The sequence below is a fragment of the Podarcis liolepis genome, assembly GCF_965112155.1.
Source record: "Podarcis liolepis genome assembly, chromosome: 6".
Lineage (NCBI taxonomy): Eukaryota > Metazoa > Chordata > Lepidosauria > Squamata > Lacertidae > Podarcis > Podarcis liolepis.
The window spans coordinates 56,112,061-56,133,895 of NC_139559.1; the positions used below are offsets into that span (position 1 = coordinate 56,112,061).

Sequence of the window (21,835 nt, forward strand, 5' to 3'; positions counted from 1 at the left end):
TACTTGCACTGTATGCTTTTGAACTGCTAGGTTGGCAGGAGCTGGGATTGAGCAACGGGAGCTCACCCCGTTGCGGGGCTTCGAACCGCCAACCTTCTGATCGACAAGCCCTAGGCTCTGTGGTTTAACCCACAGTGCCACCCGCTGTGAACTACAAAATCCAAACTCTGTACAGAAATAATACATTTGAGTAGCTTCTCAAAAAAACATACTTTAGGGAATGGAAAGTTCACTTAAAATTCATTTTCAAATCAAAACTAAAGTTGTGATGTTTCATATCTGTATACTTCTACAAGACACTGTACAGTTTACTTAAAAGTAAAAACAAAAACCAGATGAAACATAATATACTTAAACTGTTTTATTCATAATTACAAGCTATTTTAGAATTTTTAAACAAAGGTCTATAAATAGAGGCTAACCCCACCTGAACAAGTTATTAAAAGCCTTTTAAAACTTTAACAGTAATGCCATTTAAGCTGACACAGCAGTGGTTTATTTAGAAGCCTTCGAGTAAAGGTTCTGTGATCAGTCAGTAACATGAAATGTAACATCAAGTGACTCAGAACTTTAAATCCTATACAAGAAAGCTTGAATATATATATATTTATATGTATAATATATACACACAGATATTGTATTGGTCCACAAAGTATACATTTAACAAAAAAGGAAAAATCTATGTAGTCCAGTTAAACATACAATATGCACGATTAATGTTAATACAAAATTTGGGTAGATAAATTATGAACATTAATACTTGCAAGAGGTTTTGCTAGGTTACTTTTTTGAGCAGGTGTTTTAAAATGCTCATTTCCTAGTGCAAAGTTTCTCGGAACTGATCTCAATTTATAGGAAAATTGAGCAAAAACTACCTTCCTAAAAAGTCTCTTGCAGCAGCATCCACAGGTAACTGGAAAAGTTTCATCCTGATAGTGGTAACTATGCAACTCCTTGCAGCAGAAGAAAAATCATTTAAAAACTCTTAATTCGAGGCACAAATACCACAGTGTTTTGGGAGGGGGGAAGCAGAACCACCAGTTTTGTGTGGCTGCAGCCTAACTATGCATGTATTGAAGATGGAAGTGAAACGAGTCATTTGGAATGAGTTTAACATCCTGCAGAACAGAACATATTAGATAATAACTTATTTTCATTAACATTCAATTTTGACTTCGTTACTATAAAAGGAAATTTATTTTTAAGGTGCAACTATCAGTTGGCATTCAATAAATTATACACAACAGCAACCGACTGTTGTAAACTATATCTTTATGTAGTCTACTTCCTACCCTATTTCAAATTCTGCTGTCAACTTGCCAATTTAAGTTGCATATTTCACATAAGAAATTGGCTCAATTAGCAGTGGGGCATCAGAGTTCTTAACAATGAACTTGGCCAAACAGTGTAATCTTAGAAGTCTCCTTGGAACAATCCTAAAAGGTCATTTTAAAATACCTGATAGTAGGCAAAATGGCAGTTAAAAGTTTCAGATAACACTAGTTGCATCTGGAATCTAGATTTTCTGTTAGATATCCACTCTAGAAGAAGAGCCTTCATTAAAAGGAAGCCCACAGATATAAAGGCACTCCATAGACCTAACCTCAATTATCATCATCTCTAAAATATACAATAGATTTCTAATACCTGTGATAACCAGATCTGAACATTTTAGCAAGAAAGAAGCAGGATTATCAGCAATTTTTAAGTACATGAAGATTTGCCATAAACTACAGTTTGGTTGGCTACATGGCCAGATTTGATTACAAGGTGAAAATGTACTTTGCTAACTGGGCCACCTGGGAGACCTAAATAATTCAGTATTATAGTAATTGGCAAAAATTGGCCCTTTTGAAAAGAAAGCTAATCAAGACTTAGAACAAGCCATCTAATATTTTTAAAGGGAAATATCAGTAACACATGACCTATCCATTTGTTTAAAGGCAATACAATGCACTCATTCATTTTATGTTGTTAGACACACCTGCACATTCTAGATCTTCAACACTGCATAAGGCATGTATCAAAGGGGAACTTGGTTGGAGTCAGAATTGCCTTCTGAGATCTTTCAAAAATGCATTGCTGTGCCTTAATACAGATTTGTCTTTTTTGCATTATAAGAACTTACTTTGGTGTAATGGTTTATATACTACACAAGAATATCAAGGTAAGTACAAATGGAACTTCGCTTTATTAAAAAAGAGTAGCCAGATGAGTAAAGTGAATATGAAAAAAATTACAAATAAGACATTACATTGCTCAAAAATCACATTTGCAGGAATTTAAAGCCTTTTGTACTTCCCTGTGCATAAGCAGCTTCTGATTAGCTATACACATACAGGGCAAGGGACAAATGGTTGTGGCAATTCTTCATGCTTCTGATATTTCAGATTTACTGAGTGCAATAGCTAGTTCTAAATCTTCTTGTTCTTGTTGTTTCAACCTTGCAAGACGCTCTTTCTCCTCTCTCTCACTTTCCCTCTTTGCCCATTCAATCATATCTTCTTCAGTAGGATACTAAAAATAGAGAAACCATGGATTTGTTAACTGAGGAGGTAAAAATCAAGTGTTTAAAGAAGATTCTGTCCCCAGTTGGTTTAAATTATATCATCACTTAGAATTTAAATGGGTGTTTGGTCGGCATCTATGATTTATCTAGTTCATTGTTTCAATTGTTTGATTAAGAGGAGAAAAATAATATTTTCATTTGCCCCAAACACTCAAAGAAAATTGAAAGTGTGCATTTGATGTAGCTTGCAAAGATGTAAGTCCATTGTAAGAGTTTGGACTATTGGATCTTTGGCACAGTTACTTTAAACTGTTAATTAAGGAGAAGGATTATATTATATATAATGCTTATTTAAAACCACCCAACAATCCAAGTACACATATTTAATTAAAGAAAGGCCTTCAAAATAATCAAGAGCACCATGTTACTGTTCCTCCCCAAAGGTTTACATCCCAGTGACCGTCATGCAATAAAGCAAGTTAAGAAATCCCAAGTCCACCACCGACCCACTGATTAACAGAGTAGTAAGATATAAAGATGATTCCGTTTACTAAGGAAAATGTTATGGTAACATACGACACAGTTCATTTTTTCAGGTGCTGGCACAGAGAGCCAGTGTGATGTAGTGGTTGGGAGTGTCAGACTTAGGATCTAATCCTCACTCAGGGTTCAAATCCTCACTCAGCCATGAAGCTCACTGGATAACCTTGGGCCAGTCACTTACTCTCAGCCTAACCTACCTCATGGGATTGTTGTGACAATAAAATGGGGAGGAAGAGAGCTATGTACACCGCCTTGAGATCATTTGAGGCAAAGTGGGATAAGAAAGAAAGAAAGAAAGAAAGAAAGAAAGAGAAAGAAAGAAAGAGATTTTACATAGCTGAGGCTGGTGTGCCAACTGCACTCATTCCTTAAATCATCAGGTTTGGCCATCTTGACACATGTCTTAGTTACATCTTGATCAGATTACTGTCATGTGTTCTATAGGAAGCAGTCTTTGAAATGTAACTGCTATAGGTGTTCTAGGATGATACAGCCAGGCTATTGACTAGGAGCCAGTTACTGGGAATATTGGTTTCCAGGGAGAATTCAGTATGCTAGTTATAACTTTTAAAGACCTGGCTGATTGAAAGACCACCTCCTCCAATATTAGTCTGCCTGGCTAGTAATATTTCTGAGAGCATCCCTTTCTGCATCCAGTCAACATCAGGTTTGCTGGGAATGCAAGAAATGGTCTTTTCAATGACTGATGAACTCCCTTCTTAAAGAAGCCTGTTTAGCCTCCAGTCTAGTGATCTTCTGCTAGCAGATGATGATGTTGTTAAGACAAGACCTTCAGGCTGCTGTGTGTGCTCTGCTGCTGGTGGCAGATAGCTTCATCTATTTATGCCTTTAACAGCTTGCTTTATAATTTTTTTTGGTAAGTTTTATTTTGCTGTATTTTGTTTTGTCATTCCTCCTTGGGCGCACAGTTGTAGGAAGGCAGGATAAAAACTGACATAAATACATGTTCTCACTAACTTGACCCAGAAATCCTTTACAGTGTTGATTGCTCCATTCTTCCTACCTTCAAGTACTTGAAATTTAATTCTGCGCTCCTTGGAAAATAACATCTCTCTTTCATGTGCATTGTACCTATTCACTCATTTACAGATCACTCAGCACTAACAAGGGACGGGTGGCATGCCAAGTTGACAGATCTGTGCCTTATCTTGAAGTGTTCTATACAATGAGGATGTTTACTTTCGGTAGTTTCCCTTTTTATAATAGTTTATGGCTAGGGCTGTTCATTCCCTTGAGTCGGTCTCCTGAACAAATCCTTACCACCCTCCCCTATTGTTTTGGCCTTTAAGATGCCTTGCCTACAAAGCCTGCTGCTGCATCAGTTGTCCCTGGGCCTGTGCCCTTCCCCCCAGACTAATCTTACAGCGGAGGCAGCAGGCAGGGCCTAGCCGTATGGCTGGTTGCCAAAAAAGGAGCTCAGGGACAAGATTTCCTTGTCACACTATCAATTTGTATTTATGAATCTTGCAGGGGATTAAGCCTTCAAATGGTAGCAACAAGTACAATGTAAAGGTTGTGCTGCTTATTTTCTAACTGCCTAACTGTGACCTTAACATATGCTTTGAAGATAAATGATGCACTGCAGTTTGATATACTGTACAGACATTAAATCCTGAGGCACAATGTGTACTTACAGCTTTGTACGAAGGCTGGGAAAGGTAACAATTATTCATGTGAAGCTAAATAATACATAAATGTGCAACTAAGAATCTGCTGCAACTGGCAGCATTTGTCCCAGAAGGAAGTGGTAATGTACCCTTTTTTTAGAGAGGCACTACTAACGTTAATATGTGCTACATCGTTGCATTGTGGTATGAAACCCATTTCACTCAATTTAAGTCTGGAAATGTTCACTGTTTTTCACAAAAATAAGTCATTAGAGTTAGCTTGATGCCTCCCCATCCTGTTTACTTACAGCACTGAAATTAGCAAAATTGCTGGTGTCCATCTCTTTGCACACACCAGTGGGAGCAAATGGGTCAGCTTCCTGTTCTTTGGAACCATCACAGCCTGGGAAGGGCTGGAAGGGATCATTCAGTTTAAAGGAATCCGAAGACTCCAATTTGTTGATAGGCCTTTTTCCTACATCAAAATAATCACTTTAGCATGATTATGAGTGTGGCAGAAATATTTATCCAGTGTACAATAGTGTTTTAGGTTACACCATCTCATTATATAGCCAAAAAACCCCCACAAAAAATCCTTAGTGCTGGTAGTCATAAATTAATCTGATTTCTAAAACCTTTCACGTTTTTCAGGGTTTGTTTGTATGTACATTCTTCCCAATTTTTTCCATTTTTAAGTGGTTCAGTGTGGTTAAGAGCCAGTTCTTTTATTCAATTTTTTTAAAAATGCTTAATTTAATCTATTTTAAAACTGGTTTAAACCAGCTTGCATTATCAAATTCAATAAACTACTCAGCAACCAGCTTCTACAGTAGCACTGTCACAGCAATTTAAAAGTTACGGCCTCTCCCAAATTTATGGCTCCCAACATGTATCTAAGTAAAGATTACCTAAATTAAGAAGGACGGCTTAAAATTATGTAAGAAATAGAAGTAGTATAGGAATTAGTTGGTTACTAAATTAGAAGCTCTTTGCTCTCTTACAGCCATAAAGACATCTTTAAACCAAAGAGTAGCACACAGACACTTAGTGCTGGTTCTTACCAGGTGGGGGAGGACAAGGTCTGGTAGGTGTTCCAGTTTTAGGAGGCAAAGCAGGAGGTACATCTTCATTTTTGGCTGGAGGCTCCTCAAACACATTTTTAGTTATGACCACATTGTGGACAGAGCCTGTTGTAGATGAACTAAATGGATCTTCATTATTTGCCTAAAAAACAAACAGACAGCAACAAAAACAGGAAAAGCTACTGTTTTGCTTAACAACATAGCTTGCAGAGAGGACATGGCTATCATGTTCGTTTTCTACCATAAAGCAGTGCTTATTCAAGTGCCATAAAAAAACAGGAGTTCATGCACTGGCAAACTGCAGATGTCTGCAGATGTTCATACTTTTAAATTATATTCCTGTGCCATGGCAGGACCAAAAAAATGGACTTTCATTTGTGCCAAGCAGAGAACACAGCAGGCTACTGTCATGGGACTGCCAAGGAACGCCTTTGAGGCGGGGGGGGGGGAGAGTCAGAGCAGGAACAGTCCAAGGGAAACAGAGAGGAAGTGACGGAAGGGGAAGAGGGAGAGAGCCAGGAAGTGGGAAAGCTCTCCGATGCTGAAGCACAGCCCCAGCACCGCACAGGAAGTTCAGGAACAGACGAAGAGCCTGTGCCGTCTGCACAGGAAAGGAGAGGGTTAAAGCGCAGGGATCAGAGACGTCCCATGAAGCTCCCCCACCTTTTCTGTTGGAGGAGAAGCCGGAGAAGACCACTCCCCAAATCTGAACCAGATGATTCGGACGCATGATTGTAATGTGCTGCTTGTACATATGTAAAATAAAGAACTGTAAACATCTCTCTGAGTGATCAGAGGGTGTTTCTTGTGAAGAGCATACACAAGCCATCACAGCTACTAAACGCTTTTGCAGGCTAGTAACTTTTGTGGTCTTGTATACATGCTGCAATAGTCAGAACTAGTCACATACATGCTTTGTTGCTCTTATATAATTTCACAGCAGTTAAAGATGAGGCTGGATTCGCTGCACAAGCAGCGTGATCACCACAAGAAAAACAGAACTGTGTAAGAGCTATTCCATGTATAACAACGTGTGTGGAATGACTTCCACATGACACAGGAATCTGAAGGTAGCCCTGTTTCAGGAAGCTTTTAATGTTTTATGTTGTTGTTGTTTAGTTGCTTTGCCTGTATTTTGGTTAGAAACTGCCAAGGGTGGCTGGGGCAACCCAGTCAGATGGGCAGGATATTAAAAATAAATTATGATTATGATTACGATTGGAGCAATTTTCATTTCTTGAAAGCTAACTTGCTTACTTGCTTGACTACCCTGCTGATGAGAAGAATTCAAATATAGCAGCTTCAGAAACACTCTAAAAAGGCTATATAAATCTTGGAATGGAAGCAGAAGAAAGTAAGGTAGTCAATGAGACTATGCAAGCGCCTATACTCATAGTAGGTGTAGTTTTCCATTAATGGAATTGTGCTCACGGCAGTTCACAAAGCAAGTAATCTCAGAAATAATGAGACTCACAGTAGCTTAAAATAGGGAATCAATCTGAGAAGTCATGACCTGTTGATTTAGATTCAGCATCTGCTAAAGTTGTGTTTTGTATCCTCGTATGTAGGAGCCTCTAGTGTGTTGGTTACTGCAGCAATTTTATGCTTTTTCCACAGGCATTAATCATTTCAAATTACCTTTGACAATGTGCTGAAGTCAGCAAAGCCGCTTCCAAATGATTCATTTCCAAACAGAGAGGTAAAGGGATCTGTAGCTAAAATAAGCAAGAGAGAAGAAAAGTTAATTCATTGACTAACAAAAGCTAGACAAGAGAGGAGATGAGTCTATTTTACATTGAATCTTTTGGATCTTACACCAGTTATAGGCAACACCCAGTTAGGGTTGATAGCCTCACCACCATAATCTTATTTATGTTATGTATTTTGTGATTTTATATTATAAACTACCTTGTGATCTTTGGATAAAGGGCGGTATAGAAATTTTAATAATAATAATAATACTTAGAATCATAGAATCATAGAGTTGGAATAGACCACAAGGGCCATCGAGTCCAACCCCCTGCCAAGCAGGAAACACCATCAGAGCACTCCTGACATATGGTTGTCAAGCCTCTGCTTAAAGACCTCCAAAGTAGGAGACTCCACCACACTCCTTGGCAGCAAATTCCATTGCCGAACAGCTCTTACTGTCAGGAAGTTCTTCCTAATGTTTAGGTGGAATCTTCTTTCTTGTAGTTTGGATCCATTGCTCCGTGTCCGCTTCTCTGGAGCAGCAGAAAGCAACCTTTCTCCCTCCTCTATATGACATCCTTTTATATATTTGAACATGGCTATCATATCACCCTTTAACCTCCTCTTCTCCAGGCTAAACATGCCCAGCTCCCTTAGCTGTTCCTCATAAGGCACCGTTTCCAGACCTTTGACCATTTTGGTTGCCCTCCTCTGGACACATTCCAGTTTGTCAGTGTCCTTCTTGAACTGTGGTGCCCAGAACTGGACACAGTACTCCAGGTGAGGTCTGACCAGAGCAGAATACAGTGGCACTATTACTTCCCTTGATCTATTACTTAATTACTATAATTTAAACTACAAGGTGGTAAAAGAACTCAGTAGAAGTAAATTCACAAGGTGGCATAAACATTACTCAAAGTTCACATTCAAATTCAAACCAATGAGATTTGATAAGGATCAAGCCTTGTTTTCTACAGTACTGGATACATTGTTAAAGAGCAATAGTTAGAAAATAGTTTTGCGGAATTCTTACAAGACATGCAGATCTCATCGAAGTGTTATAAACATGATTTGAAATGAAGTCTCAAGGTGGGTGATTCTTTTACTTTCTATATTTCACATAAACTATACATAACTCTTCAGTGTCCCAGTTTTGGTAACTGAATGGTAAGCCAGGCTACTATATCAGTGAAACAAACCTCTGACTTGCGTGCCATATATTTAGCAATGCATTAGTCCATTGTCACAACCAAGAATATCAATATTACCTTGCTGAATCAAGGTAATCAAAAAGTGTATCTACTTTTACAAACACACTGGCAGGGCATGAGGGAGACAGCCACAATCTCCTTTTGCTCCTAGAAACGGGTACATCTTTATCCAGGTTTGCAAATTAAGTTTTAGTCCTCAAAAATAGTATCAGCTATCCTGTTTATACCTCTATGTCAGTCATTTGAACTGAGTGGCAAGCATCAACTTCAATTGTTTCCCATAAGTTGGTTATCTTATTTGTGCTCAACTAAGCAGACAAATGGTCATTTACAAAGCTCTCTTCATTATGCATCTAACTGAAATGCATTTGGGTTCTCTTGTCAACTCAATCTCTGTTACAACACTAGATCTGCAGCCACAGAAAAGCGCTGTGGGGTGATTTTGTACAGGTTTGTACAACTTCAGTTGTGTTAAGTTGTGTTCTTTGCATGTGCCTGAAAAGTGCCTTTCAGACATCACACCAAGGCTCATTATGTATTAATCACAGCTCAGAACCCAAATCATGAATTTGAGCTGCCAAACACAGACAAGTCATAGTTTGAAGGTGTTTATCTGCTTTCATTTTCAGTCTGTTAATTCCTATCTAAGCCCAGAATTTTCCATGAGGAGAAATGTTCAGTTCAGATATTATGCTAAGCCATAGGCCATGATCACCAGAAGCCACAGCTTGAAAACCCACTTCAAGCCTTACCTGTATCACTTGATGTAGTAACAGCAATTCCACCAGGAGCAAAAGGATCATTATACTTCTGTGTTTCTGTCTAAAAGTTAAAATCCATTAAAGCTGTTTGCTTCAGACCATCAAGATTCTTAATTACATAAGCTATTATTTGCCAAAGGGTCAATATTTTAATTTTTTAAAAAAATCCTATGCTAATGTCATCCTTAATTATTTGCTGAAGAATACAGAAAATATTAGTTTTGCTCTCAAAAATTGCAACAATCTCCCATGAAGGCAGAGATTTCTTTCTTTAAGAAACCAATCACCCATTAGATTGAAATTTGAACGTTCAGCTGCCCTTGTGCCTTTTAAAGTATATTCCTTCCAGGCATTGTTACTTAAACTATCTGGAAAATTACTTTCAAATCAGTAGTATTAAAACAAATGTTTTGTTTGAAGCTGCCAGGATCCAGAGATGCTTATTAAGTCTGCTGGCTATGTCAACCAAAGCCCAGCTGCTATCCATGCAAAGTTTTTAAAAACACAAGCACTCTGCAGAAATCACCTGAACTGTTATACAGTCAAGTGCTGGTTATATCATGTTACATCTTTCATGGATCAAAGTAGCTACCAAGTGAGTAAACCCTTCTTTAAAAATGGGAACTGGGAACAGTAATTCTGAACATTTCCTGTTACAACACCTCTCTATTTATTCATTTCCAAATATCATATGATCTAATATTTCTAGACTCTAGGCGAAGCACTTCAAGATGTCATAAAAGAATGGCAATACAGCTGCAGAGATCAATTACCAACAGCCTATTGCATTTAAAACACACATGTTCGTTGAGTTAGAGAAACTAGCAGAATTCCCTATTTAAATACTATGGTGGTGCTTCTGTTCAATACCCCAATAGATGTACATGTACTTCTTCCAGAATTACCGTGGAATTATTGCTGTTGCTGGTTGCACTGAAGGGGTCAATACTTCCAAAAGGATCTGTGGATGATTGCTTGAAAAAGGAGTCAGCTGCAAAAGGATCTGAACCTTTGAAAGGATCACTACCAAAAGGATCTTAAAGAAAACCAAGTCAAGATTTATTACTGAAGTTATGTTTTGCATTCACTTGCTCAAAATGTTTTGCATTCTCTTATAGAACTACGTGCACAGTAATCTTGCTCATTTAAGTAGTGCCTATCTACTACAATGCTCTGTTTTGCACAAAGGCCCAGTATAGGGGCTAGCTTATTATATGCTTCCTCTCACTTGAAGCGTTCACCTAAATATGGCTTACGCAAAATGCCAATGTAAGCAGTCCTTGCCTTCTCTGAGTATGCACTTACATGAGCATATGCTATGACATGTTTGGATATTCACCCTGCTAACAGAAACTTTAGCTACTGCTTCAACTACCTCTTCTGCAGTCCATGGCACCACATAATTGCTTACATAATAAAATAAAATAAAATAAAATAAAATAAAATAATAATAATAATAATAATAATAATAATAATAATAATAATTTATTTATACCCCACCCATCTGGCTGGGCTAATAACATTTATTGCCTGAATCACACATTAAAATTTGTTGTTAGTGCTGACACAGAAAATAGCTAGGGCTGCTTGCATGTACAAGAAACACATTGTATAAATACCTTCTAACCTCTAAAAGCTTGAAGCAGGAAGAAGAGTTAAAAAATAATTAGGAAAATCTGAGGGTGAATGGAGAGGTAGCATTCTCTAGGAACATCAGCTTGGCAGAGGGTATATGTTCAGCAGTTTTAAAAGCAGAGAAGGTAAGAACCCAAGAACCCACCTTCCTGGATCAGGCCAAAAGTCCATTTAGTCCAGCATCCTGTTCTTACAGAGACCAGCTGGTAAGCAGAACCAGAGCACAACAACCCTCTCCCCTCCTGCAATTCCCAGCAACTGATCTTTATCCTCTATGAAGATGGCAAAGATGACCAAACCATTAATCAACAAAAAGCAGAAGGGAGTAAACATTATGAAAAGGTTCTGAAGAAAATGTTCTACAATGATGCCTTCAATGCACTGGGATAAGAGAAGGAAAACAGATATCATGGCAACAACATTTAGAATTTTCTAGCTGCTTGGTAAGCTTGGACTGGATGATTCCTGAATTTTCCCCTCCCAAAATCTGTTCACAGAACCTCTGGAGAACTCCCTTCTGCTTCCCTTAAATGGTACAAATAGGCAAGTAATAGGATGCCATAACCACATGCCAGTTAGTAGATGATGTTGGGTCTCAGCCTCAAGCACTTCCTAGACAAAGCACTTTCTGATGTTAGGAGATCTGTGTGCCCAAAGTTGGGTTACTCCTTGTTCTAATAAGCTCAGCATTTCCCATTGCTTCCTCTGCAAAGTGAGCACCCTTGTGTTGCCTAATGTAATTGAGTTCTCCATCACAGGTAACATTTGTTTGGGAAACCTGCTAAGGCTGAACTCATATAGAGCTCCAGTTCTTCCATTTTTACTCCAAATAAAAAATTACAGTCCCCAACGAGCTCCTCAAATGTCCTGCTTGTGCACTAAAAAAAAATAAAAATGTAACTCACCAATCTTCCCAAAAGGGTCATCCTTGAAAGGATCACCTATTTTAAAGAGTGAAACATCACATGTAAATATTTTCCCTAGCACTTGTACAGACCTTTAGGGGCAAAAACAAACCTCTAATTACCTGTGAAGGAGTATCAAACAGTTCTGTGCAACTATATACAACACAGGCCATTCATGGGATATTGCGGGAGCTCAACCTGTATTCCCACTCATCTAAAATTTTTATCTGCCCTTCATCCTCCTTTCATTTCCTTCACCTAACTGTTGCAGAAGCTCTCAAGTATGTATGCTATGAGCTTTGACATCAAAGGACATGGGAGGAATTGCATCCCTGCACAGAACCACTTGAACAGCTCCTACAACTAAGTGCAACCTTGTTTTCTTCTTCAGTGCTCTCATACAGTTTCAAAATGAGATGAGCTTGCCTATTAGGAGGTAAAGGGAGAAGCATCATGAAAAGAACAAAGGACTGCTCACTTTTGTGGCACTGATATCTATGGGGCTGGTTTGATCCTCTCCTTCATGTGACAGCTCCCTGGGGTGGCAAGGACACACACACTTTTATTGAAACCCTGGGAAAGGCACTGGGCTATTAAAACATTTCTGTCCCTGCTATTTCTCTGCTCTAAATTCCCAGTTCTTGAAAAGGTCTTGGCTATGCTCTCCCTCCCACACCCCAGAGTTAGAGCACTTTGATATGCATTAGTATGCAACACACATGGTTAGGTCCTCGCAGTCTGCCAAGACTCACCTCACAAATGCTAACCACAAGATGGTCAAAACAGCAATTCAAGAGTATCAATATTTTAAAAGAACCATTTTCCTGCTGTTATTTCCCTCATTTAGTAAGAAATATTATAGCCAAATGCACATCACTGCATGGTAACCACAGAGAAGGTTCTGCATACCAGTTATTTTACTTCCTGAACACAACAGTCTATCAACAATGCACATGCAATTTTGAAAACTGGAGAAAGCAAGGGGGGAAAGGTGATGTTGAGAAAACAAAGCAGAGCTAAAAGGAAAACCTGCCCAAGGTAGGGTTCCTTCCTCCCGCACCCTCCCCCAAGACCTTTCACTTGAATTAGAATTTTCACTGAAGTTTTCCCCTTATCCTTTGCTCTTTTATTTTTATTCTCATTTGTCTCTTTTGTTTCATTTCTGTATTTTATTGTATTTAGCTGTAAACTGCTCAGACAGACTTAAATTAAACAGTACCAGAACTGACCTAACATTTTAGAATGAAATCCAAGCCTTGAGAGAATATCAATTTGTAGCATATCTACTACTGTATATATTTTAGGAAAGGATGTGTCCATTTGTTTATTTGTTCTCTCTATGCCCTTGTATGTAACACCTTTTGAGGGTTCCTGGGAAGGGGGCAGCACTCTTAATTGACATTTGGATGCCAAACAACATTTTGAATCAAGATGGCAGACTGAAATCTGTCTTTGGTGTGACTTCACCCTCTCCTGCATAGGTTTAGCCACCTCTCAAGATATCATCCCAAGGTGGAGGTCCACACTGATTTTGGGATACCGGACTGAAATGTGACTTCGGTGTTATTTCACCCGTTTTTTGGTATGATGGGTTCAGAATCACTTTTTGTTGTTGTTTCTTCACATTCCCAGACAGTGCTAGGCACTCCACGCCTGTGTGTGTGTGTGTGTGTGTGTGTGTGTGTGTGTAGGAGGGTGGGAATATCTATCGCTATCTATCTATGTTCACATAACCTAATGGAAATTCAGCTTAATGACAAACATTTTTTTCAGTGAATGGCTACATACATATATCATTTTATTTGCATGCCACCTTTCCATAGTTAAAACCATGCTCAAGGCAAACTACAAAATAAAAAATTACATAATTACAGATAACACAAAAGTAGTCATAAACAATAAATACAAACAGAATGAAAGATAACTTACTACCAACAAAGGGGTCAGCCTCAAAGAAGTCTAAATGGGAGCCTTCAGCCTGATCAGAGAGCTGATGGGATTCTTCATTAAATGGATCTCCCTAGTAGGAAAGAAATATATTGAACAATTGTACAAATCTCCTCATCCCATCTGTGACGTCAGTAATTACACTTATTTTACATACATGGAATTAAGTATGAGAGGGATGCAATTTCACGGTATCCACCCCACTTTCCAATTGTCTAAAGTAGAATTCAATCTTTCACTCACTGGGGGTTGGGAGGGAGAGGAGAAAGGAACAATTTCCTCAAATCCCCCACCCCCACCCCAATAAACCCTGCTTCATTTGGTTGGAGATAGCACAGAAGTCTGCAGGAATCTGCAGGAAGAATGGGAAAAACTCAGTGGATAGACAGTTCCGTTTGCAAAAGGGCTACTCTGGATCCAAGTCAGTGAGTCAGCACCAAATTGCTTCACTAACCTGACACCCATTCCTGTAGAATTAAGGAATGCATTAAGTTTCATACAATACTATATGTAATGAGGCATTTTAAAGTGCTCTACAAACTCACTTTTTTGGTAACATCTGGTGGCACAACCTCCGCTTCTTCTGCTTCTGCTTCTGCATGTGTTGTTTCTGGACTATTCCTGGCCTTTTGAGGGGGAAAGTATGTTTACAGATAGAATGATCCATAGAATTATTCACAGAACTGCAAAATTGAAAGGGACCATGAGGGTCATCTAGTCCAACCACCTGCAGTGCAGGAATCTTTTGCCCAATCTTTTGAGATTCAGAGTCTCATGCTCTACTGACTGAGCTAAAATTTCTGTTTACACTGTGATATACAAAAGTTAAGAGACTGAAGTGAGAAAAGATACATACTAAAGGTAATGATTTCAATTTGTGAGCACATCTAACCATTAGTGACAAGTCTATATAGCAATATTGTTTACAGAATTGCTGTTCACAGTCTGTTCATTTCTGGCACACATTCACCTTCAATACCAATGCTGCTCATGCTAACTCATGTCTTCTTTTAAGAAGTGAACCCTGTAAGCAACAGCTAACATCATCCTTACAAGCAACTACAAGTAGACAGTGGGCAAGCACATTATACAAAAAGGGATGTGCTTCTGAAACATTTGAGAATTACATCTGGAAAGGACAATAAGACACAAAACCAAACCAACGTTATTTGGTTGTATCCAACATAGGTTTTCCTCACAGTATATCCATTGAAATTAGTGGATAAGATTAACTTAAGTACTTAAATTTCAATGGGTCTACACCGAGTAGTACTAACACTGGATACAGCACATTCTGTCCAGTAATAGATTTAGATTGCCCAATACCATGAAAAATGGCCAGTTAACACTAAGAGCTGCATCAGAATACTTGGGGCCAAAGCACTAAGGAATTTTGCATATTTTAACTGTATTGTAACATTTCCCAAAAGTGGGTGATGCTATCAAAGTTTAGTTGGGATAGGTTGCAATTTGATGTAGACCAGGCAATGGGCAACCTGTGGCCATCCAGATGTTGCTGGACTCCCAATTCCCATCAGCCCCAAACAAACCAGCATGGCCAACAGGAATCCTGTTGCAGTCCAGCAAGATCTGGAGGGCCACAGGTTCTCCATTACTGATGCAGACCAACCTCAAATGATAAAAAGGAACTTGGAAAGAGCTTTAGTATATGGACTTAAGCATTTTACCAGTTCTCTGCCATTTCTGATGGCTTGAGAACATTAAGGTAAAAAAGGTTGTCCTCTGCAACCCTGAGGGCTTAAAAAAATGAAAAATACCTTCAATAGAATGGAACTTTGGAAGGAGGACACCTATGGTCTCATACACTGTGGCCTGCTCCCCAAATATCATTCTGAACACTGAAGTCTCTGAATAGTGTTAACAAATACAAGAAACTGATGTAGCACATTCCCACAAATCTCTACGAACTAGTTGGCTGAGGGCAGCATATTGGAAAAGGATAAACAATGCACCAATCTATACAAGCATCTCAATATAATAAATCTTGACTTTTGAACAGAAACCTTATTGGCAGACAAGCTTGCTATTTTTGTAAACTCAAGCTTGATAATGTGTTTTGCATCTAACTGTTTAATAAAAAAAACCCGAAACACCAATACTCACAGGAGGTTCATGATTTATTTGTTCAGAATCTGCTGAATTCTCTCTTTCGGCATTCTCATTAAAGTTAGCAGTTTCACTGCTGCTGTTGCTGAGGCTTGAATGGTTGCCATTTCCATTAAGTAGTGTGTTCTGTGGCTGAGGCTCCCAGTTAAAGAGGCCGTTTTCCAACTCTTTGAGTTCAAATAGCTTTGTTTGCACCTGTGAAGAGAAAACAATAAATATAGTTAACAACATAAAAATAGCATATGCAATGTTCTACCCAACTCATGTATTTAAGGTATTGCATGCCTCTTTTCAGAATCAAGTTTTCATTTTAGTTCCTTCCGTGGGATGTTAAAAGGCTGCAGTGAGCAACCCTCCTATGTCTCTTGCAAATAAGTCCTCTATCCTCCCCCCCTCCTACTTGAGTAGGAACTCAAGTACTTCAACCTCTCAAAAATGAGCAAAAATTAGGATGGTCCTTAATCTGTAAATATGCCACTTATACACAATGCTCAATAGAAACTCTGATCACTTGGGCAATTTGCTTGCAACGCCTGTTTTGACCAAGCACATTTTCTGCAACGACTATAGTTCTCTTTTGCACATTTCTCAGTATTAAGTACTTCAGTGCAAAAAAAAGGCTCCAGTAAAAAGGGAAGATTAATGCTGCAGCATCCTAACATACTACCAGGTGATCCAAGGAAAATATATTTTGCTCCAGGTTAGACAGAACCCAGAACTACAGGAATTAAACAGCTTGAGCTTCAGGGGCAAGTGCTCCCCACCCTTATCCAGTGTGGCTTCAAGGAAGAGATTGGAAGCATCCTGCAGTTTGTCATTAGGTCTGAATCAGGCCGGACTGTGTTGAGTTTAAAAAGATTGTTTCAGGGATGAGGAACCTTTGGCCTCCCAGATGCTGTTAAGACGTCAACTCCTTTTAGCTCCAGCCAACATGGTCATTGGCTAGAGATGATGGGAGTTGTTGTCCAATGACATCAGAAAGACCACAGGTCCCCTACTCCTGGTTTATTCAAAGAAGCCAAACTACAACAAGTGACTGACCATGGTAGTAGAGAAAGTACCATGAAACAGGTGTGTATCCAGTGAACTGGGGAATACAAAAATGTCACTCTTACTATCTCACCAAATCCTCTCTTTAGTGGCGAATAGCTACACAATATAATTTTATTTCTACTCAGCCCTGTCACCAAAGAACTTCCTTCATTTGTCCCCACAACCACACAGACAGGTATGTCTTTCTAAGGAACAGTGACAGGCCCCAAACCATTCAATAAGCTTTGTGGCCAAGCTAGTATTTGAACTCTTATCTTCCTGGTCCAACTAATGCATATGACAACTATGAATTTAAGCTTTTCAAAGGCAAATAAAAGAGCTAGCTAGAATGTCCTAAGTAATGGACTGCCATGGGCACAGTTGAGGCTGCAAAGGAACAATTTGAAGCCTTAAGGAGCACTCCTGATTGTTCTGTGGCAAAAGAGGGAGGCTGTCTCCCACGTGCTTGTGAACCTCTACCTTACACACTGCTCTTTTAGTTTTAAATAGCAGAGTTAGTTGTGATAATCCTTGCTAGATATCAATGAAATGGGGGGGGGGGCTGGTTCAAACAGCAAAATTTGGGGACGGGTAGAAAAGGCAACAAGGAAAAATTGGTTCTTTTATTTTCTTACTGAAGTGATTTCTTGTTGTGACTCCTGAAGACCCTCCTGAAGAGGCCCCAGCTGCAATTTCCCCGTCTCGACACACTTCTCTAGCTCTGCTGTTTCCTGCTGCAGCCTGCCAAGCTCTTCTTGAGCTTTATTCAAGTCATCTTTATATGTGGAGATTTTGCACTCCTGATCAGTTATTTCTGCCTTTAGTGATGAGATCTGCAGAGCGGAAAGCAAAATAAGTTAGAAACTACACAACTTTGCCCCAGAAGATTTTTTTTAAGTAGTATGCCTAATTACAGGTACAGATTAATTTGAATTGGTGAATATAGAGTCCATAAGATCTACCTTTAGGAACAGATGATGCTAGTTCTAGTAGTTTCTGGTTTCAAAAAATTCCATATTACAGCAGTATGGCTATTTACTATGGAAGAAGTACTTGCGGCAGCATGGTTTTCACTGCATAAATAAAAGAAAGGAGCTGGACTGCATAAACACTATTCCCACTATGGCATCTGAATTGGTCGGTTAAAATGCAATGTTCCTGATCTGCAAAACCAGTTTGCGGAGGATCAGGAATGTGTTGCTGTCTACCTCCTTCATCTTTCGCAGACTGAAATTTATTCCCATTTATTGTTGTTTAAAGAAGTCATAGTCTGTCCCCTTCAGATGCAATGGAGAATCATTGCTTGCTCAAGAAAGAAAAGGAACAGAAAAGAGTACAAGTGCAAGTAGCACATTCCTGATCTTCCACACCATGATTCTGAGGATTTGGCGCATGATTCTGAACTGAGCCAGTGACTTTTCAAGTTTACTCATTATTAGATTTTACCACACCTGAGCACACTACAATTGAAAAGTAGCTAATATGGTGATCTGACAGTACCTGGAGAGCAGACTCTCCATCAGCTCTGACCCACTGACTGCATGCTTGGGCTTAGCAGTCTGAATAACATCTGGAGAGCACTACATTGCTATGACAGGGTTAGCCAAACCACAACTTTATATTTATTTCTTCTTTTTCTTTTGTAGGAATATGCTGTTATGTTTTAGAAATGAATTGCTTTGGGCATGAGACTCTTAAGACTGCGCCCATCCAAACTTAGGCCAGCATTAATAGCAACTAACCTTAAAACAGCACCATAACTATGTCCAAAATGTCTAACATGGCTTCGAGGAGGAGCCTACAGTGCATGTACCAAACAAAGCAACAATATGGATTCTTAGAAGGATATAGCACCCATTGAAGCATACCAATAAGAGTTACATTGCAATCATGGCAATATCCCTTCCCCTCACTTTAAGGCTTAAATTTGAAACAAATTTAGTAATCTTCAGTCAATTGTTCTTTATAATGTGAGAACAGCAACATTTTCCCATTCCAGCTATTTTCTTTTTCACATCACACATACATATATTACTATTGCTCCAGTGAAGAGTTGCAAAAAACCTAGGGGAGTTTTCACAAGTGAGCTACCACTGCCTACCAAATCAGCTTCTTCAGCACATTTCTGCCGGATTACATTAAGTTGCTGTTCCAGCTTGGCTTTCTCGTCATCAAGATTATTAAGGATTTCCTCTGCTTCCTGCTTCTGAGCCAACAGCGCCTGCAAATTATTGCTCTCCCTTTTTACTTCTTCCTGAAGATCCTGGAATTTTGCAAGCAAGTTTTTTTAAAAAAAGCATTTAATGTATTCATGTCCATAAAAAGTATGACAGTTTGAAGATTTAGACCATATGATATATGCAGAAAAATGGAAGGGGTGGCAAGAGGCAATGGAAAAATCCAAGAAAACAAGACAGAAAGCATATAAATTGTTTTCTACAACAAAAATGAAGCAGATGATGTTTATATCACACATTTTCAGAAAGAAGAATTGTCTATTTTGACACAGAATTAAAAATAATAACATGAAAAGGAACAAAGTAAGTACTGTAACATGTTCATTAAAATTGTTAGCCGATATCCCAGAGATGCATTTTAAACAAAAGGACACATTCTACTCATGTAAAAACATTCTGATTCTCGGACTGTCTGTGGACCGGATTTAGAAGACGATTGGGCCGCATTCGGCCCTCGGGCCTTAGGTTGCCTACTCCTGTACAAGACACTTGAATTAAGGAGAATATTCCACACACTTACTCTGTATGCCCACAAGACAATATATTGCTACAGTAATGCACGCAAGCAAGGTTAAATAAAGACACTACACTTTTTGAAGTTTATAAAGCATAGCATTTTGAGATGATCAAAACAACCTTTCCAAAATAAAAAGCAAGGATAATTAACTTTAGAAACCTAATTACGAAAAGGAAATTAGGTTAATAGATGTGCAAACAGATCTATAGAAGAACAGACACCTTTCAATCTGTTCAATGCCTTTTCTATATGATGAATTAAACGAAGTATTGAATGCTTTCACGTTTAAGTCCATATATTTCTTTTGTTATAGCACATATCATGCCATTTCAATTTAATCCACTTCAGTAGATACTGCATTGATTTGCACAACTCATTTTGAGTGTCTGAAATGCCATTCTCTTAATGTCCAGTTTCACCCTTTCTAAAGCTACATATGACTCTTCAGAGACATTTCTTATGTAAATTAATTTCAATGTTGATTTCTTGGTATGGAATCAAACCATGGAAACTATTGCATTTCTGATCAAGGCTCATCTTCAAAAGTTTCAATGCATACTAAGGCAGGAAGTCTGTTTGTGCCTCTAAACATAAAACATAACTGAAAGTTCTTAACATGTTACTCAAATATGTAAAGCATTCTTATTATTGGAATAAATAAAAGGAAGCCTTACTCTCACACACGCATTAAAAATATCTGCTTTCCTACTAAAGCTTGCCTCACTAGGAGAAAAGCAAACAATCCTATGGTAGGCCTCCTAATATTGTATTTCAACAAGTTTCTTGGGGAAAACTGTAGTTTTAGTTTTCATACTAACATAACTGAATAGGTAAATTTAGAGGAATAAGCATTTCAGGAGTCCATAATCCATTTTTTTAAAAAAGACTACCACTTCCAATTCCTAGCTGAAAATTCTGCCTTAGCTCATGAAGACAAGAAGATCTCCAGTCACACCATCCCTTTCAAATCCTTTAATTCATTTTCTATTAATCAAATTTCAGTACTTTATGGCTTCTATAACAAGGAGCTACTAAAGAAAAAGGAAAATCAATAACCATTAAAAATGTTTAGATAAATATGATTTTACTTTATAATAAATGGCCCATTTCAGGCTTCACTTTTTGCTATCATTAAAAAGAAGTGCACTTCTCATCACCTTATGAAAACAGATTTCACCATCATCTAGCGAGAAAAACTGCTTGCAAATAAACTGCTCTGTGTAAGACACCGCCTGATTGTGTTTCACCAGAAAAGACTGTAATGCTCAACATATAAGAGGTTGCGACTGAATGATGATAGCCAAATTGGACGGATTTTTAAATTTAAGCAAAAGCAGTTTTTGCTCAACATTTAGATGCTCTGGAGTCCCACCCCTCCAGCTACAGCATAGGTTAGGACGCAATCTTAGTATCACTTATGCCTGGGTAATTCGATGAACTCAATGGCATTTATGGGTAAGAAACGAGAAGCTTGACATATGTGTGCCTAGGTGCAATCCTTTATCTGCAGGAAACAAAATCCTAAATGTGTTATGGTATACAGTGCTTAAAATTCTAATACTGTGGACCAGAACTGTATCTTCCCCCTGCAAACATGCCACATTTTCCTCATCTCTCCTCAAGCACCATATCCTGCAGGCATTTAACATGACATTCCCATTCAAAATTCCTAAGGCAATAAAATTCTTACATCAGAATGTGCAGAACCCTTATTTGCAGTGCATTTGCTAAGGACACTTACTGCAATATATTTTTCAACAAGCTCTAAGTCAGTTCATCCAATACATTGTTCAAAGCACAAGAAAACCACACAAATTTACACTGAAATTACCTGGACCTCATTTGTCCTCTGTTTGATTGCGTCTTCTTTTTCCTTTAGATCTTGCTCCACATTATTCTTTTCCCTAGAAGACCAGCAAACAATGCAGGAATATTTAAGAACATCAGCTACACCAGGTACTGTTATCCAACCCCCTAAGCCCGTCTCTCTTTTTAAATACATAGTGGAA

General features: G+C 38.6%; 1 protein-coding gene across 7 annotated transcripts in view; it reads right to left on the reverse strand.

Annotated features, from left to right (window-relative positions):
• Window positions 1-343: 343 nt before the first annotated feature.
• The window catches only part of EPS15 (epidermal growth factor receptor pathway substrate 15), a 54,965-nt gene continuing 33,473 nt past the window's right edge, over window positions 344-21,835 (reverse strand). For 2 of the 7 annotated variants that reach the window (XM_083509534.1, XM_083509535.1), the window contains exons 13-25: window positions 21,658-21,730; window positions 19,174-19,335; window positions 17,708-17,905; window positions 16,038-16,235; window positions 14,459-14,539; window positions 13,896-13,986; window positions 11,967-12,002; window positions 10,332-10,462; window positions 9,418-9,487; window positions 7,401-7,477; window positions 5,742-5,904; window positions 4,989-5,155; window positions 344-2,517 (exon numbers count right to left, since the gene is read on the reverse strand). In XM_083509534.1, coding sequence (XP_083365660.1) covers window positions 2,371-2,517; window positions 4,989-5,155; window positions 5,742-5,904; window positions 7,401-7,477; window positions 9,418-9,487; window positions 10,332-10,462; window positions 11,967-12,002; window positions 13,896-13,986; window positions 14,459-14,539; window positions 16,038-16,235; window positions 17,708-17,905; window positions 19,174-19,335; window positions 21,658-21,730 — 1,594 coding nt within the window. In that variant the 3' untranslated portion in view covers window positions 344-2,370. The remainder of the gene's footprint in view (window positions 2,518-4,988; window positions 5,156-5,741; window positions 5,905-7,400; window positions 7,478-9,417; window positions 9,488-10,331; window positions 10,463-11,966; window positions 12,003-13,895; window positions 13,987-14,458; window positions 14,540-16,037; window positions 16,236-17,707; window positions 17,906-19,173; window positions 19,336-21,657; window positions 21,731-21,835) is intronic. The other 5 variants (XM_083509536.1, XM_083509537.1, XM_083509538.1 and 2 more) reach the window with 3 other exon arrangements.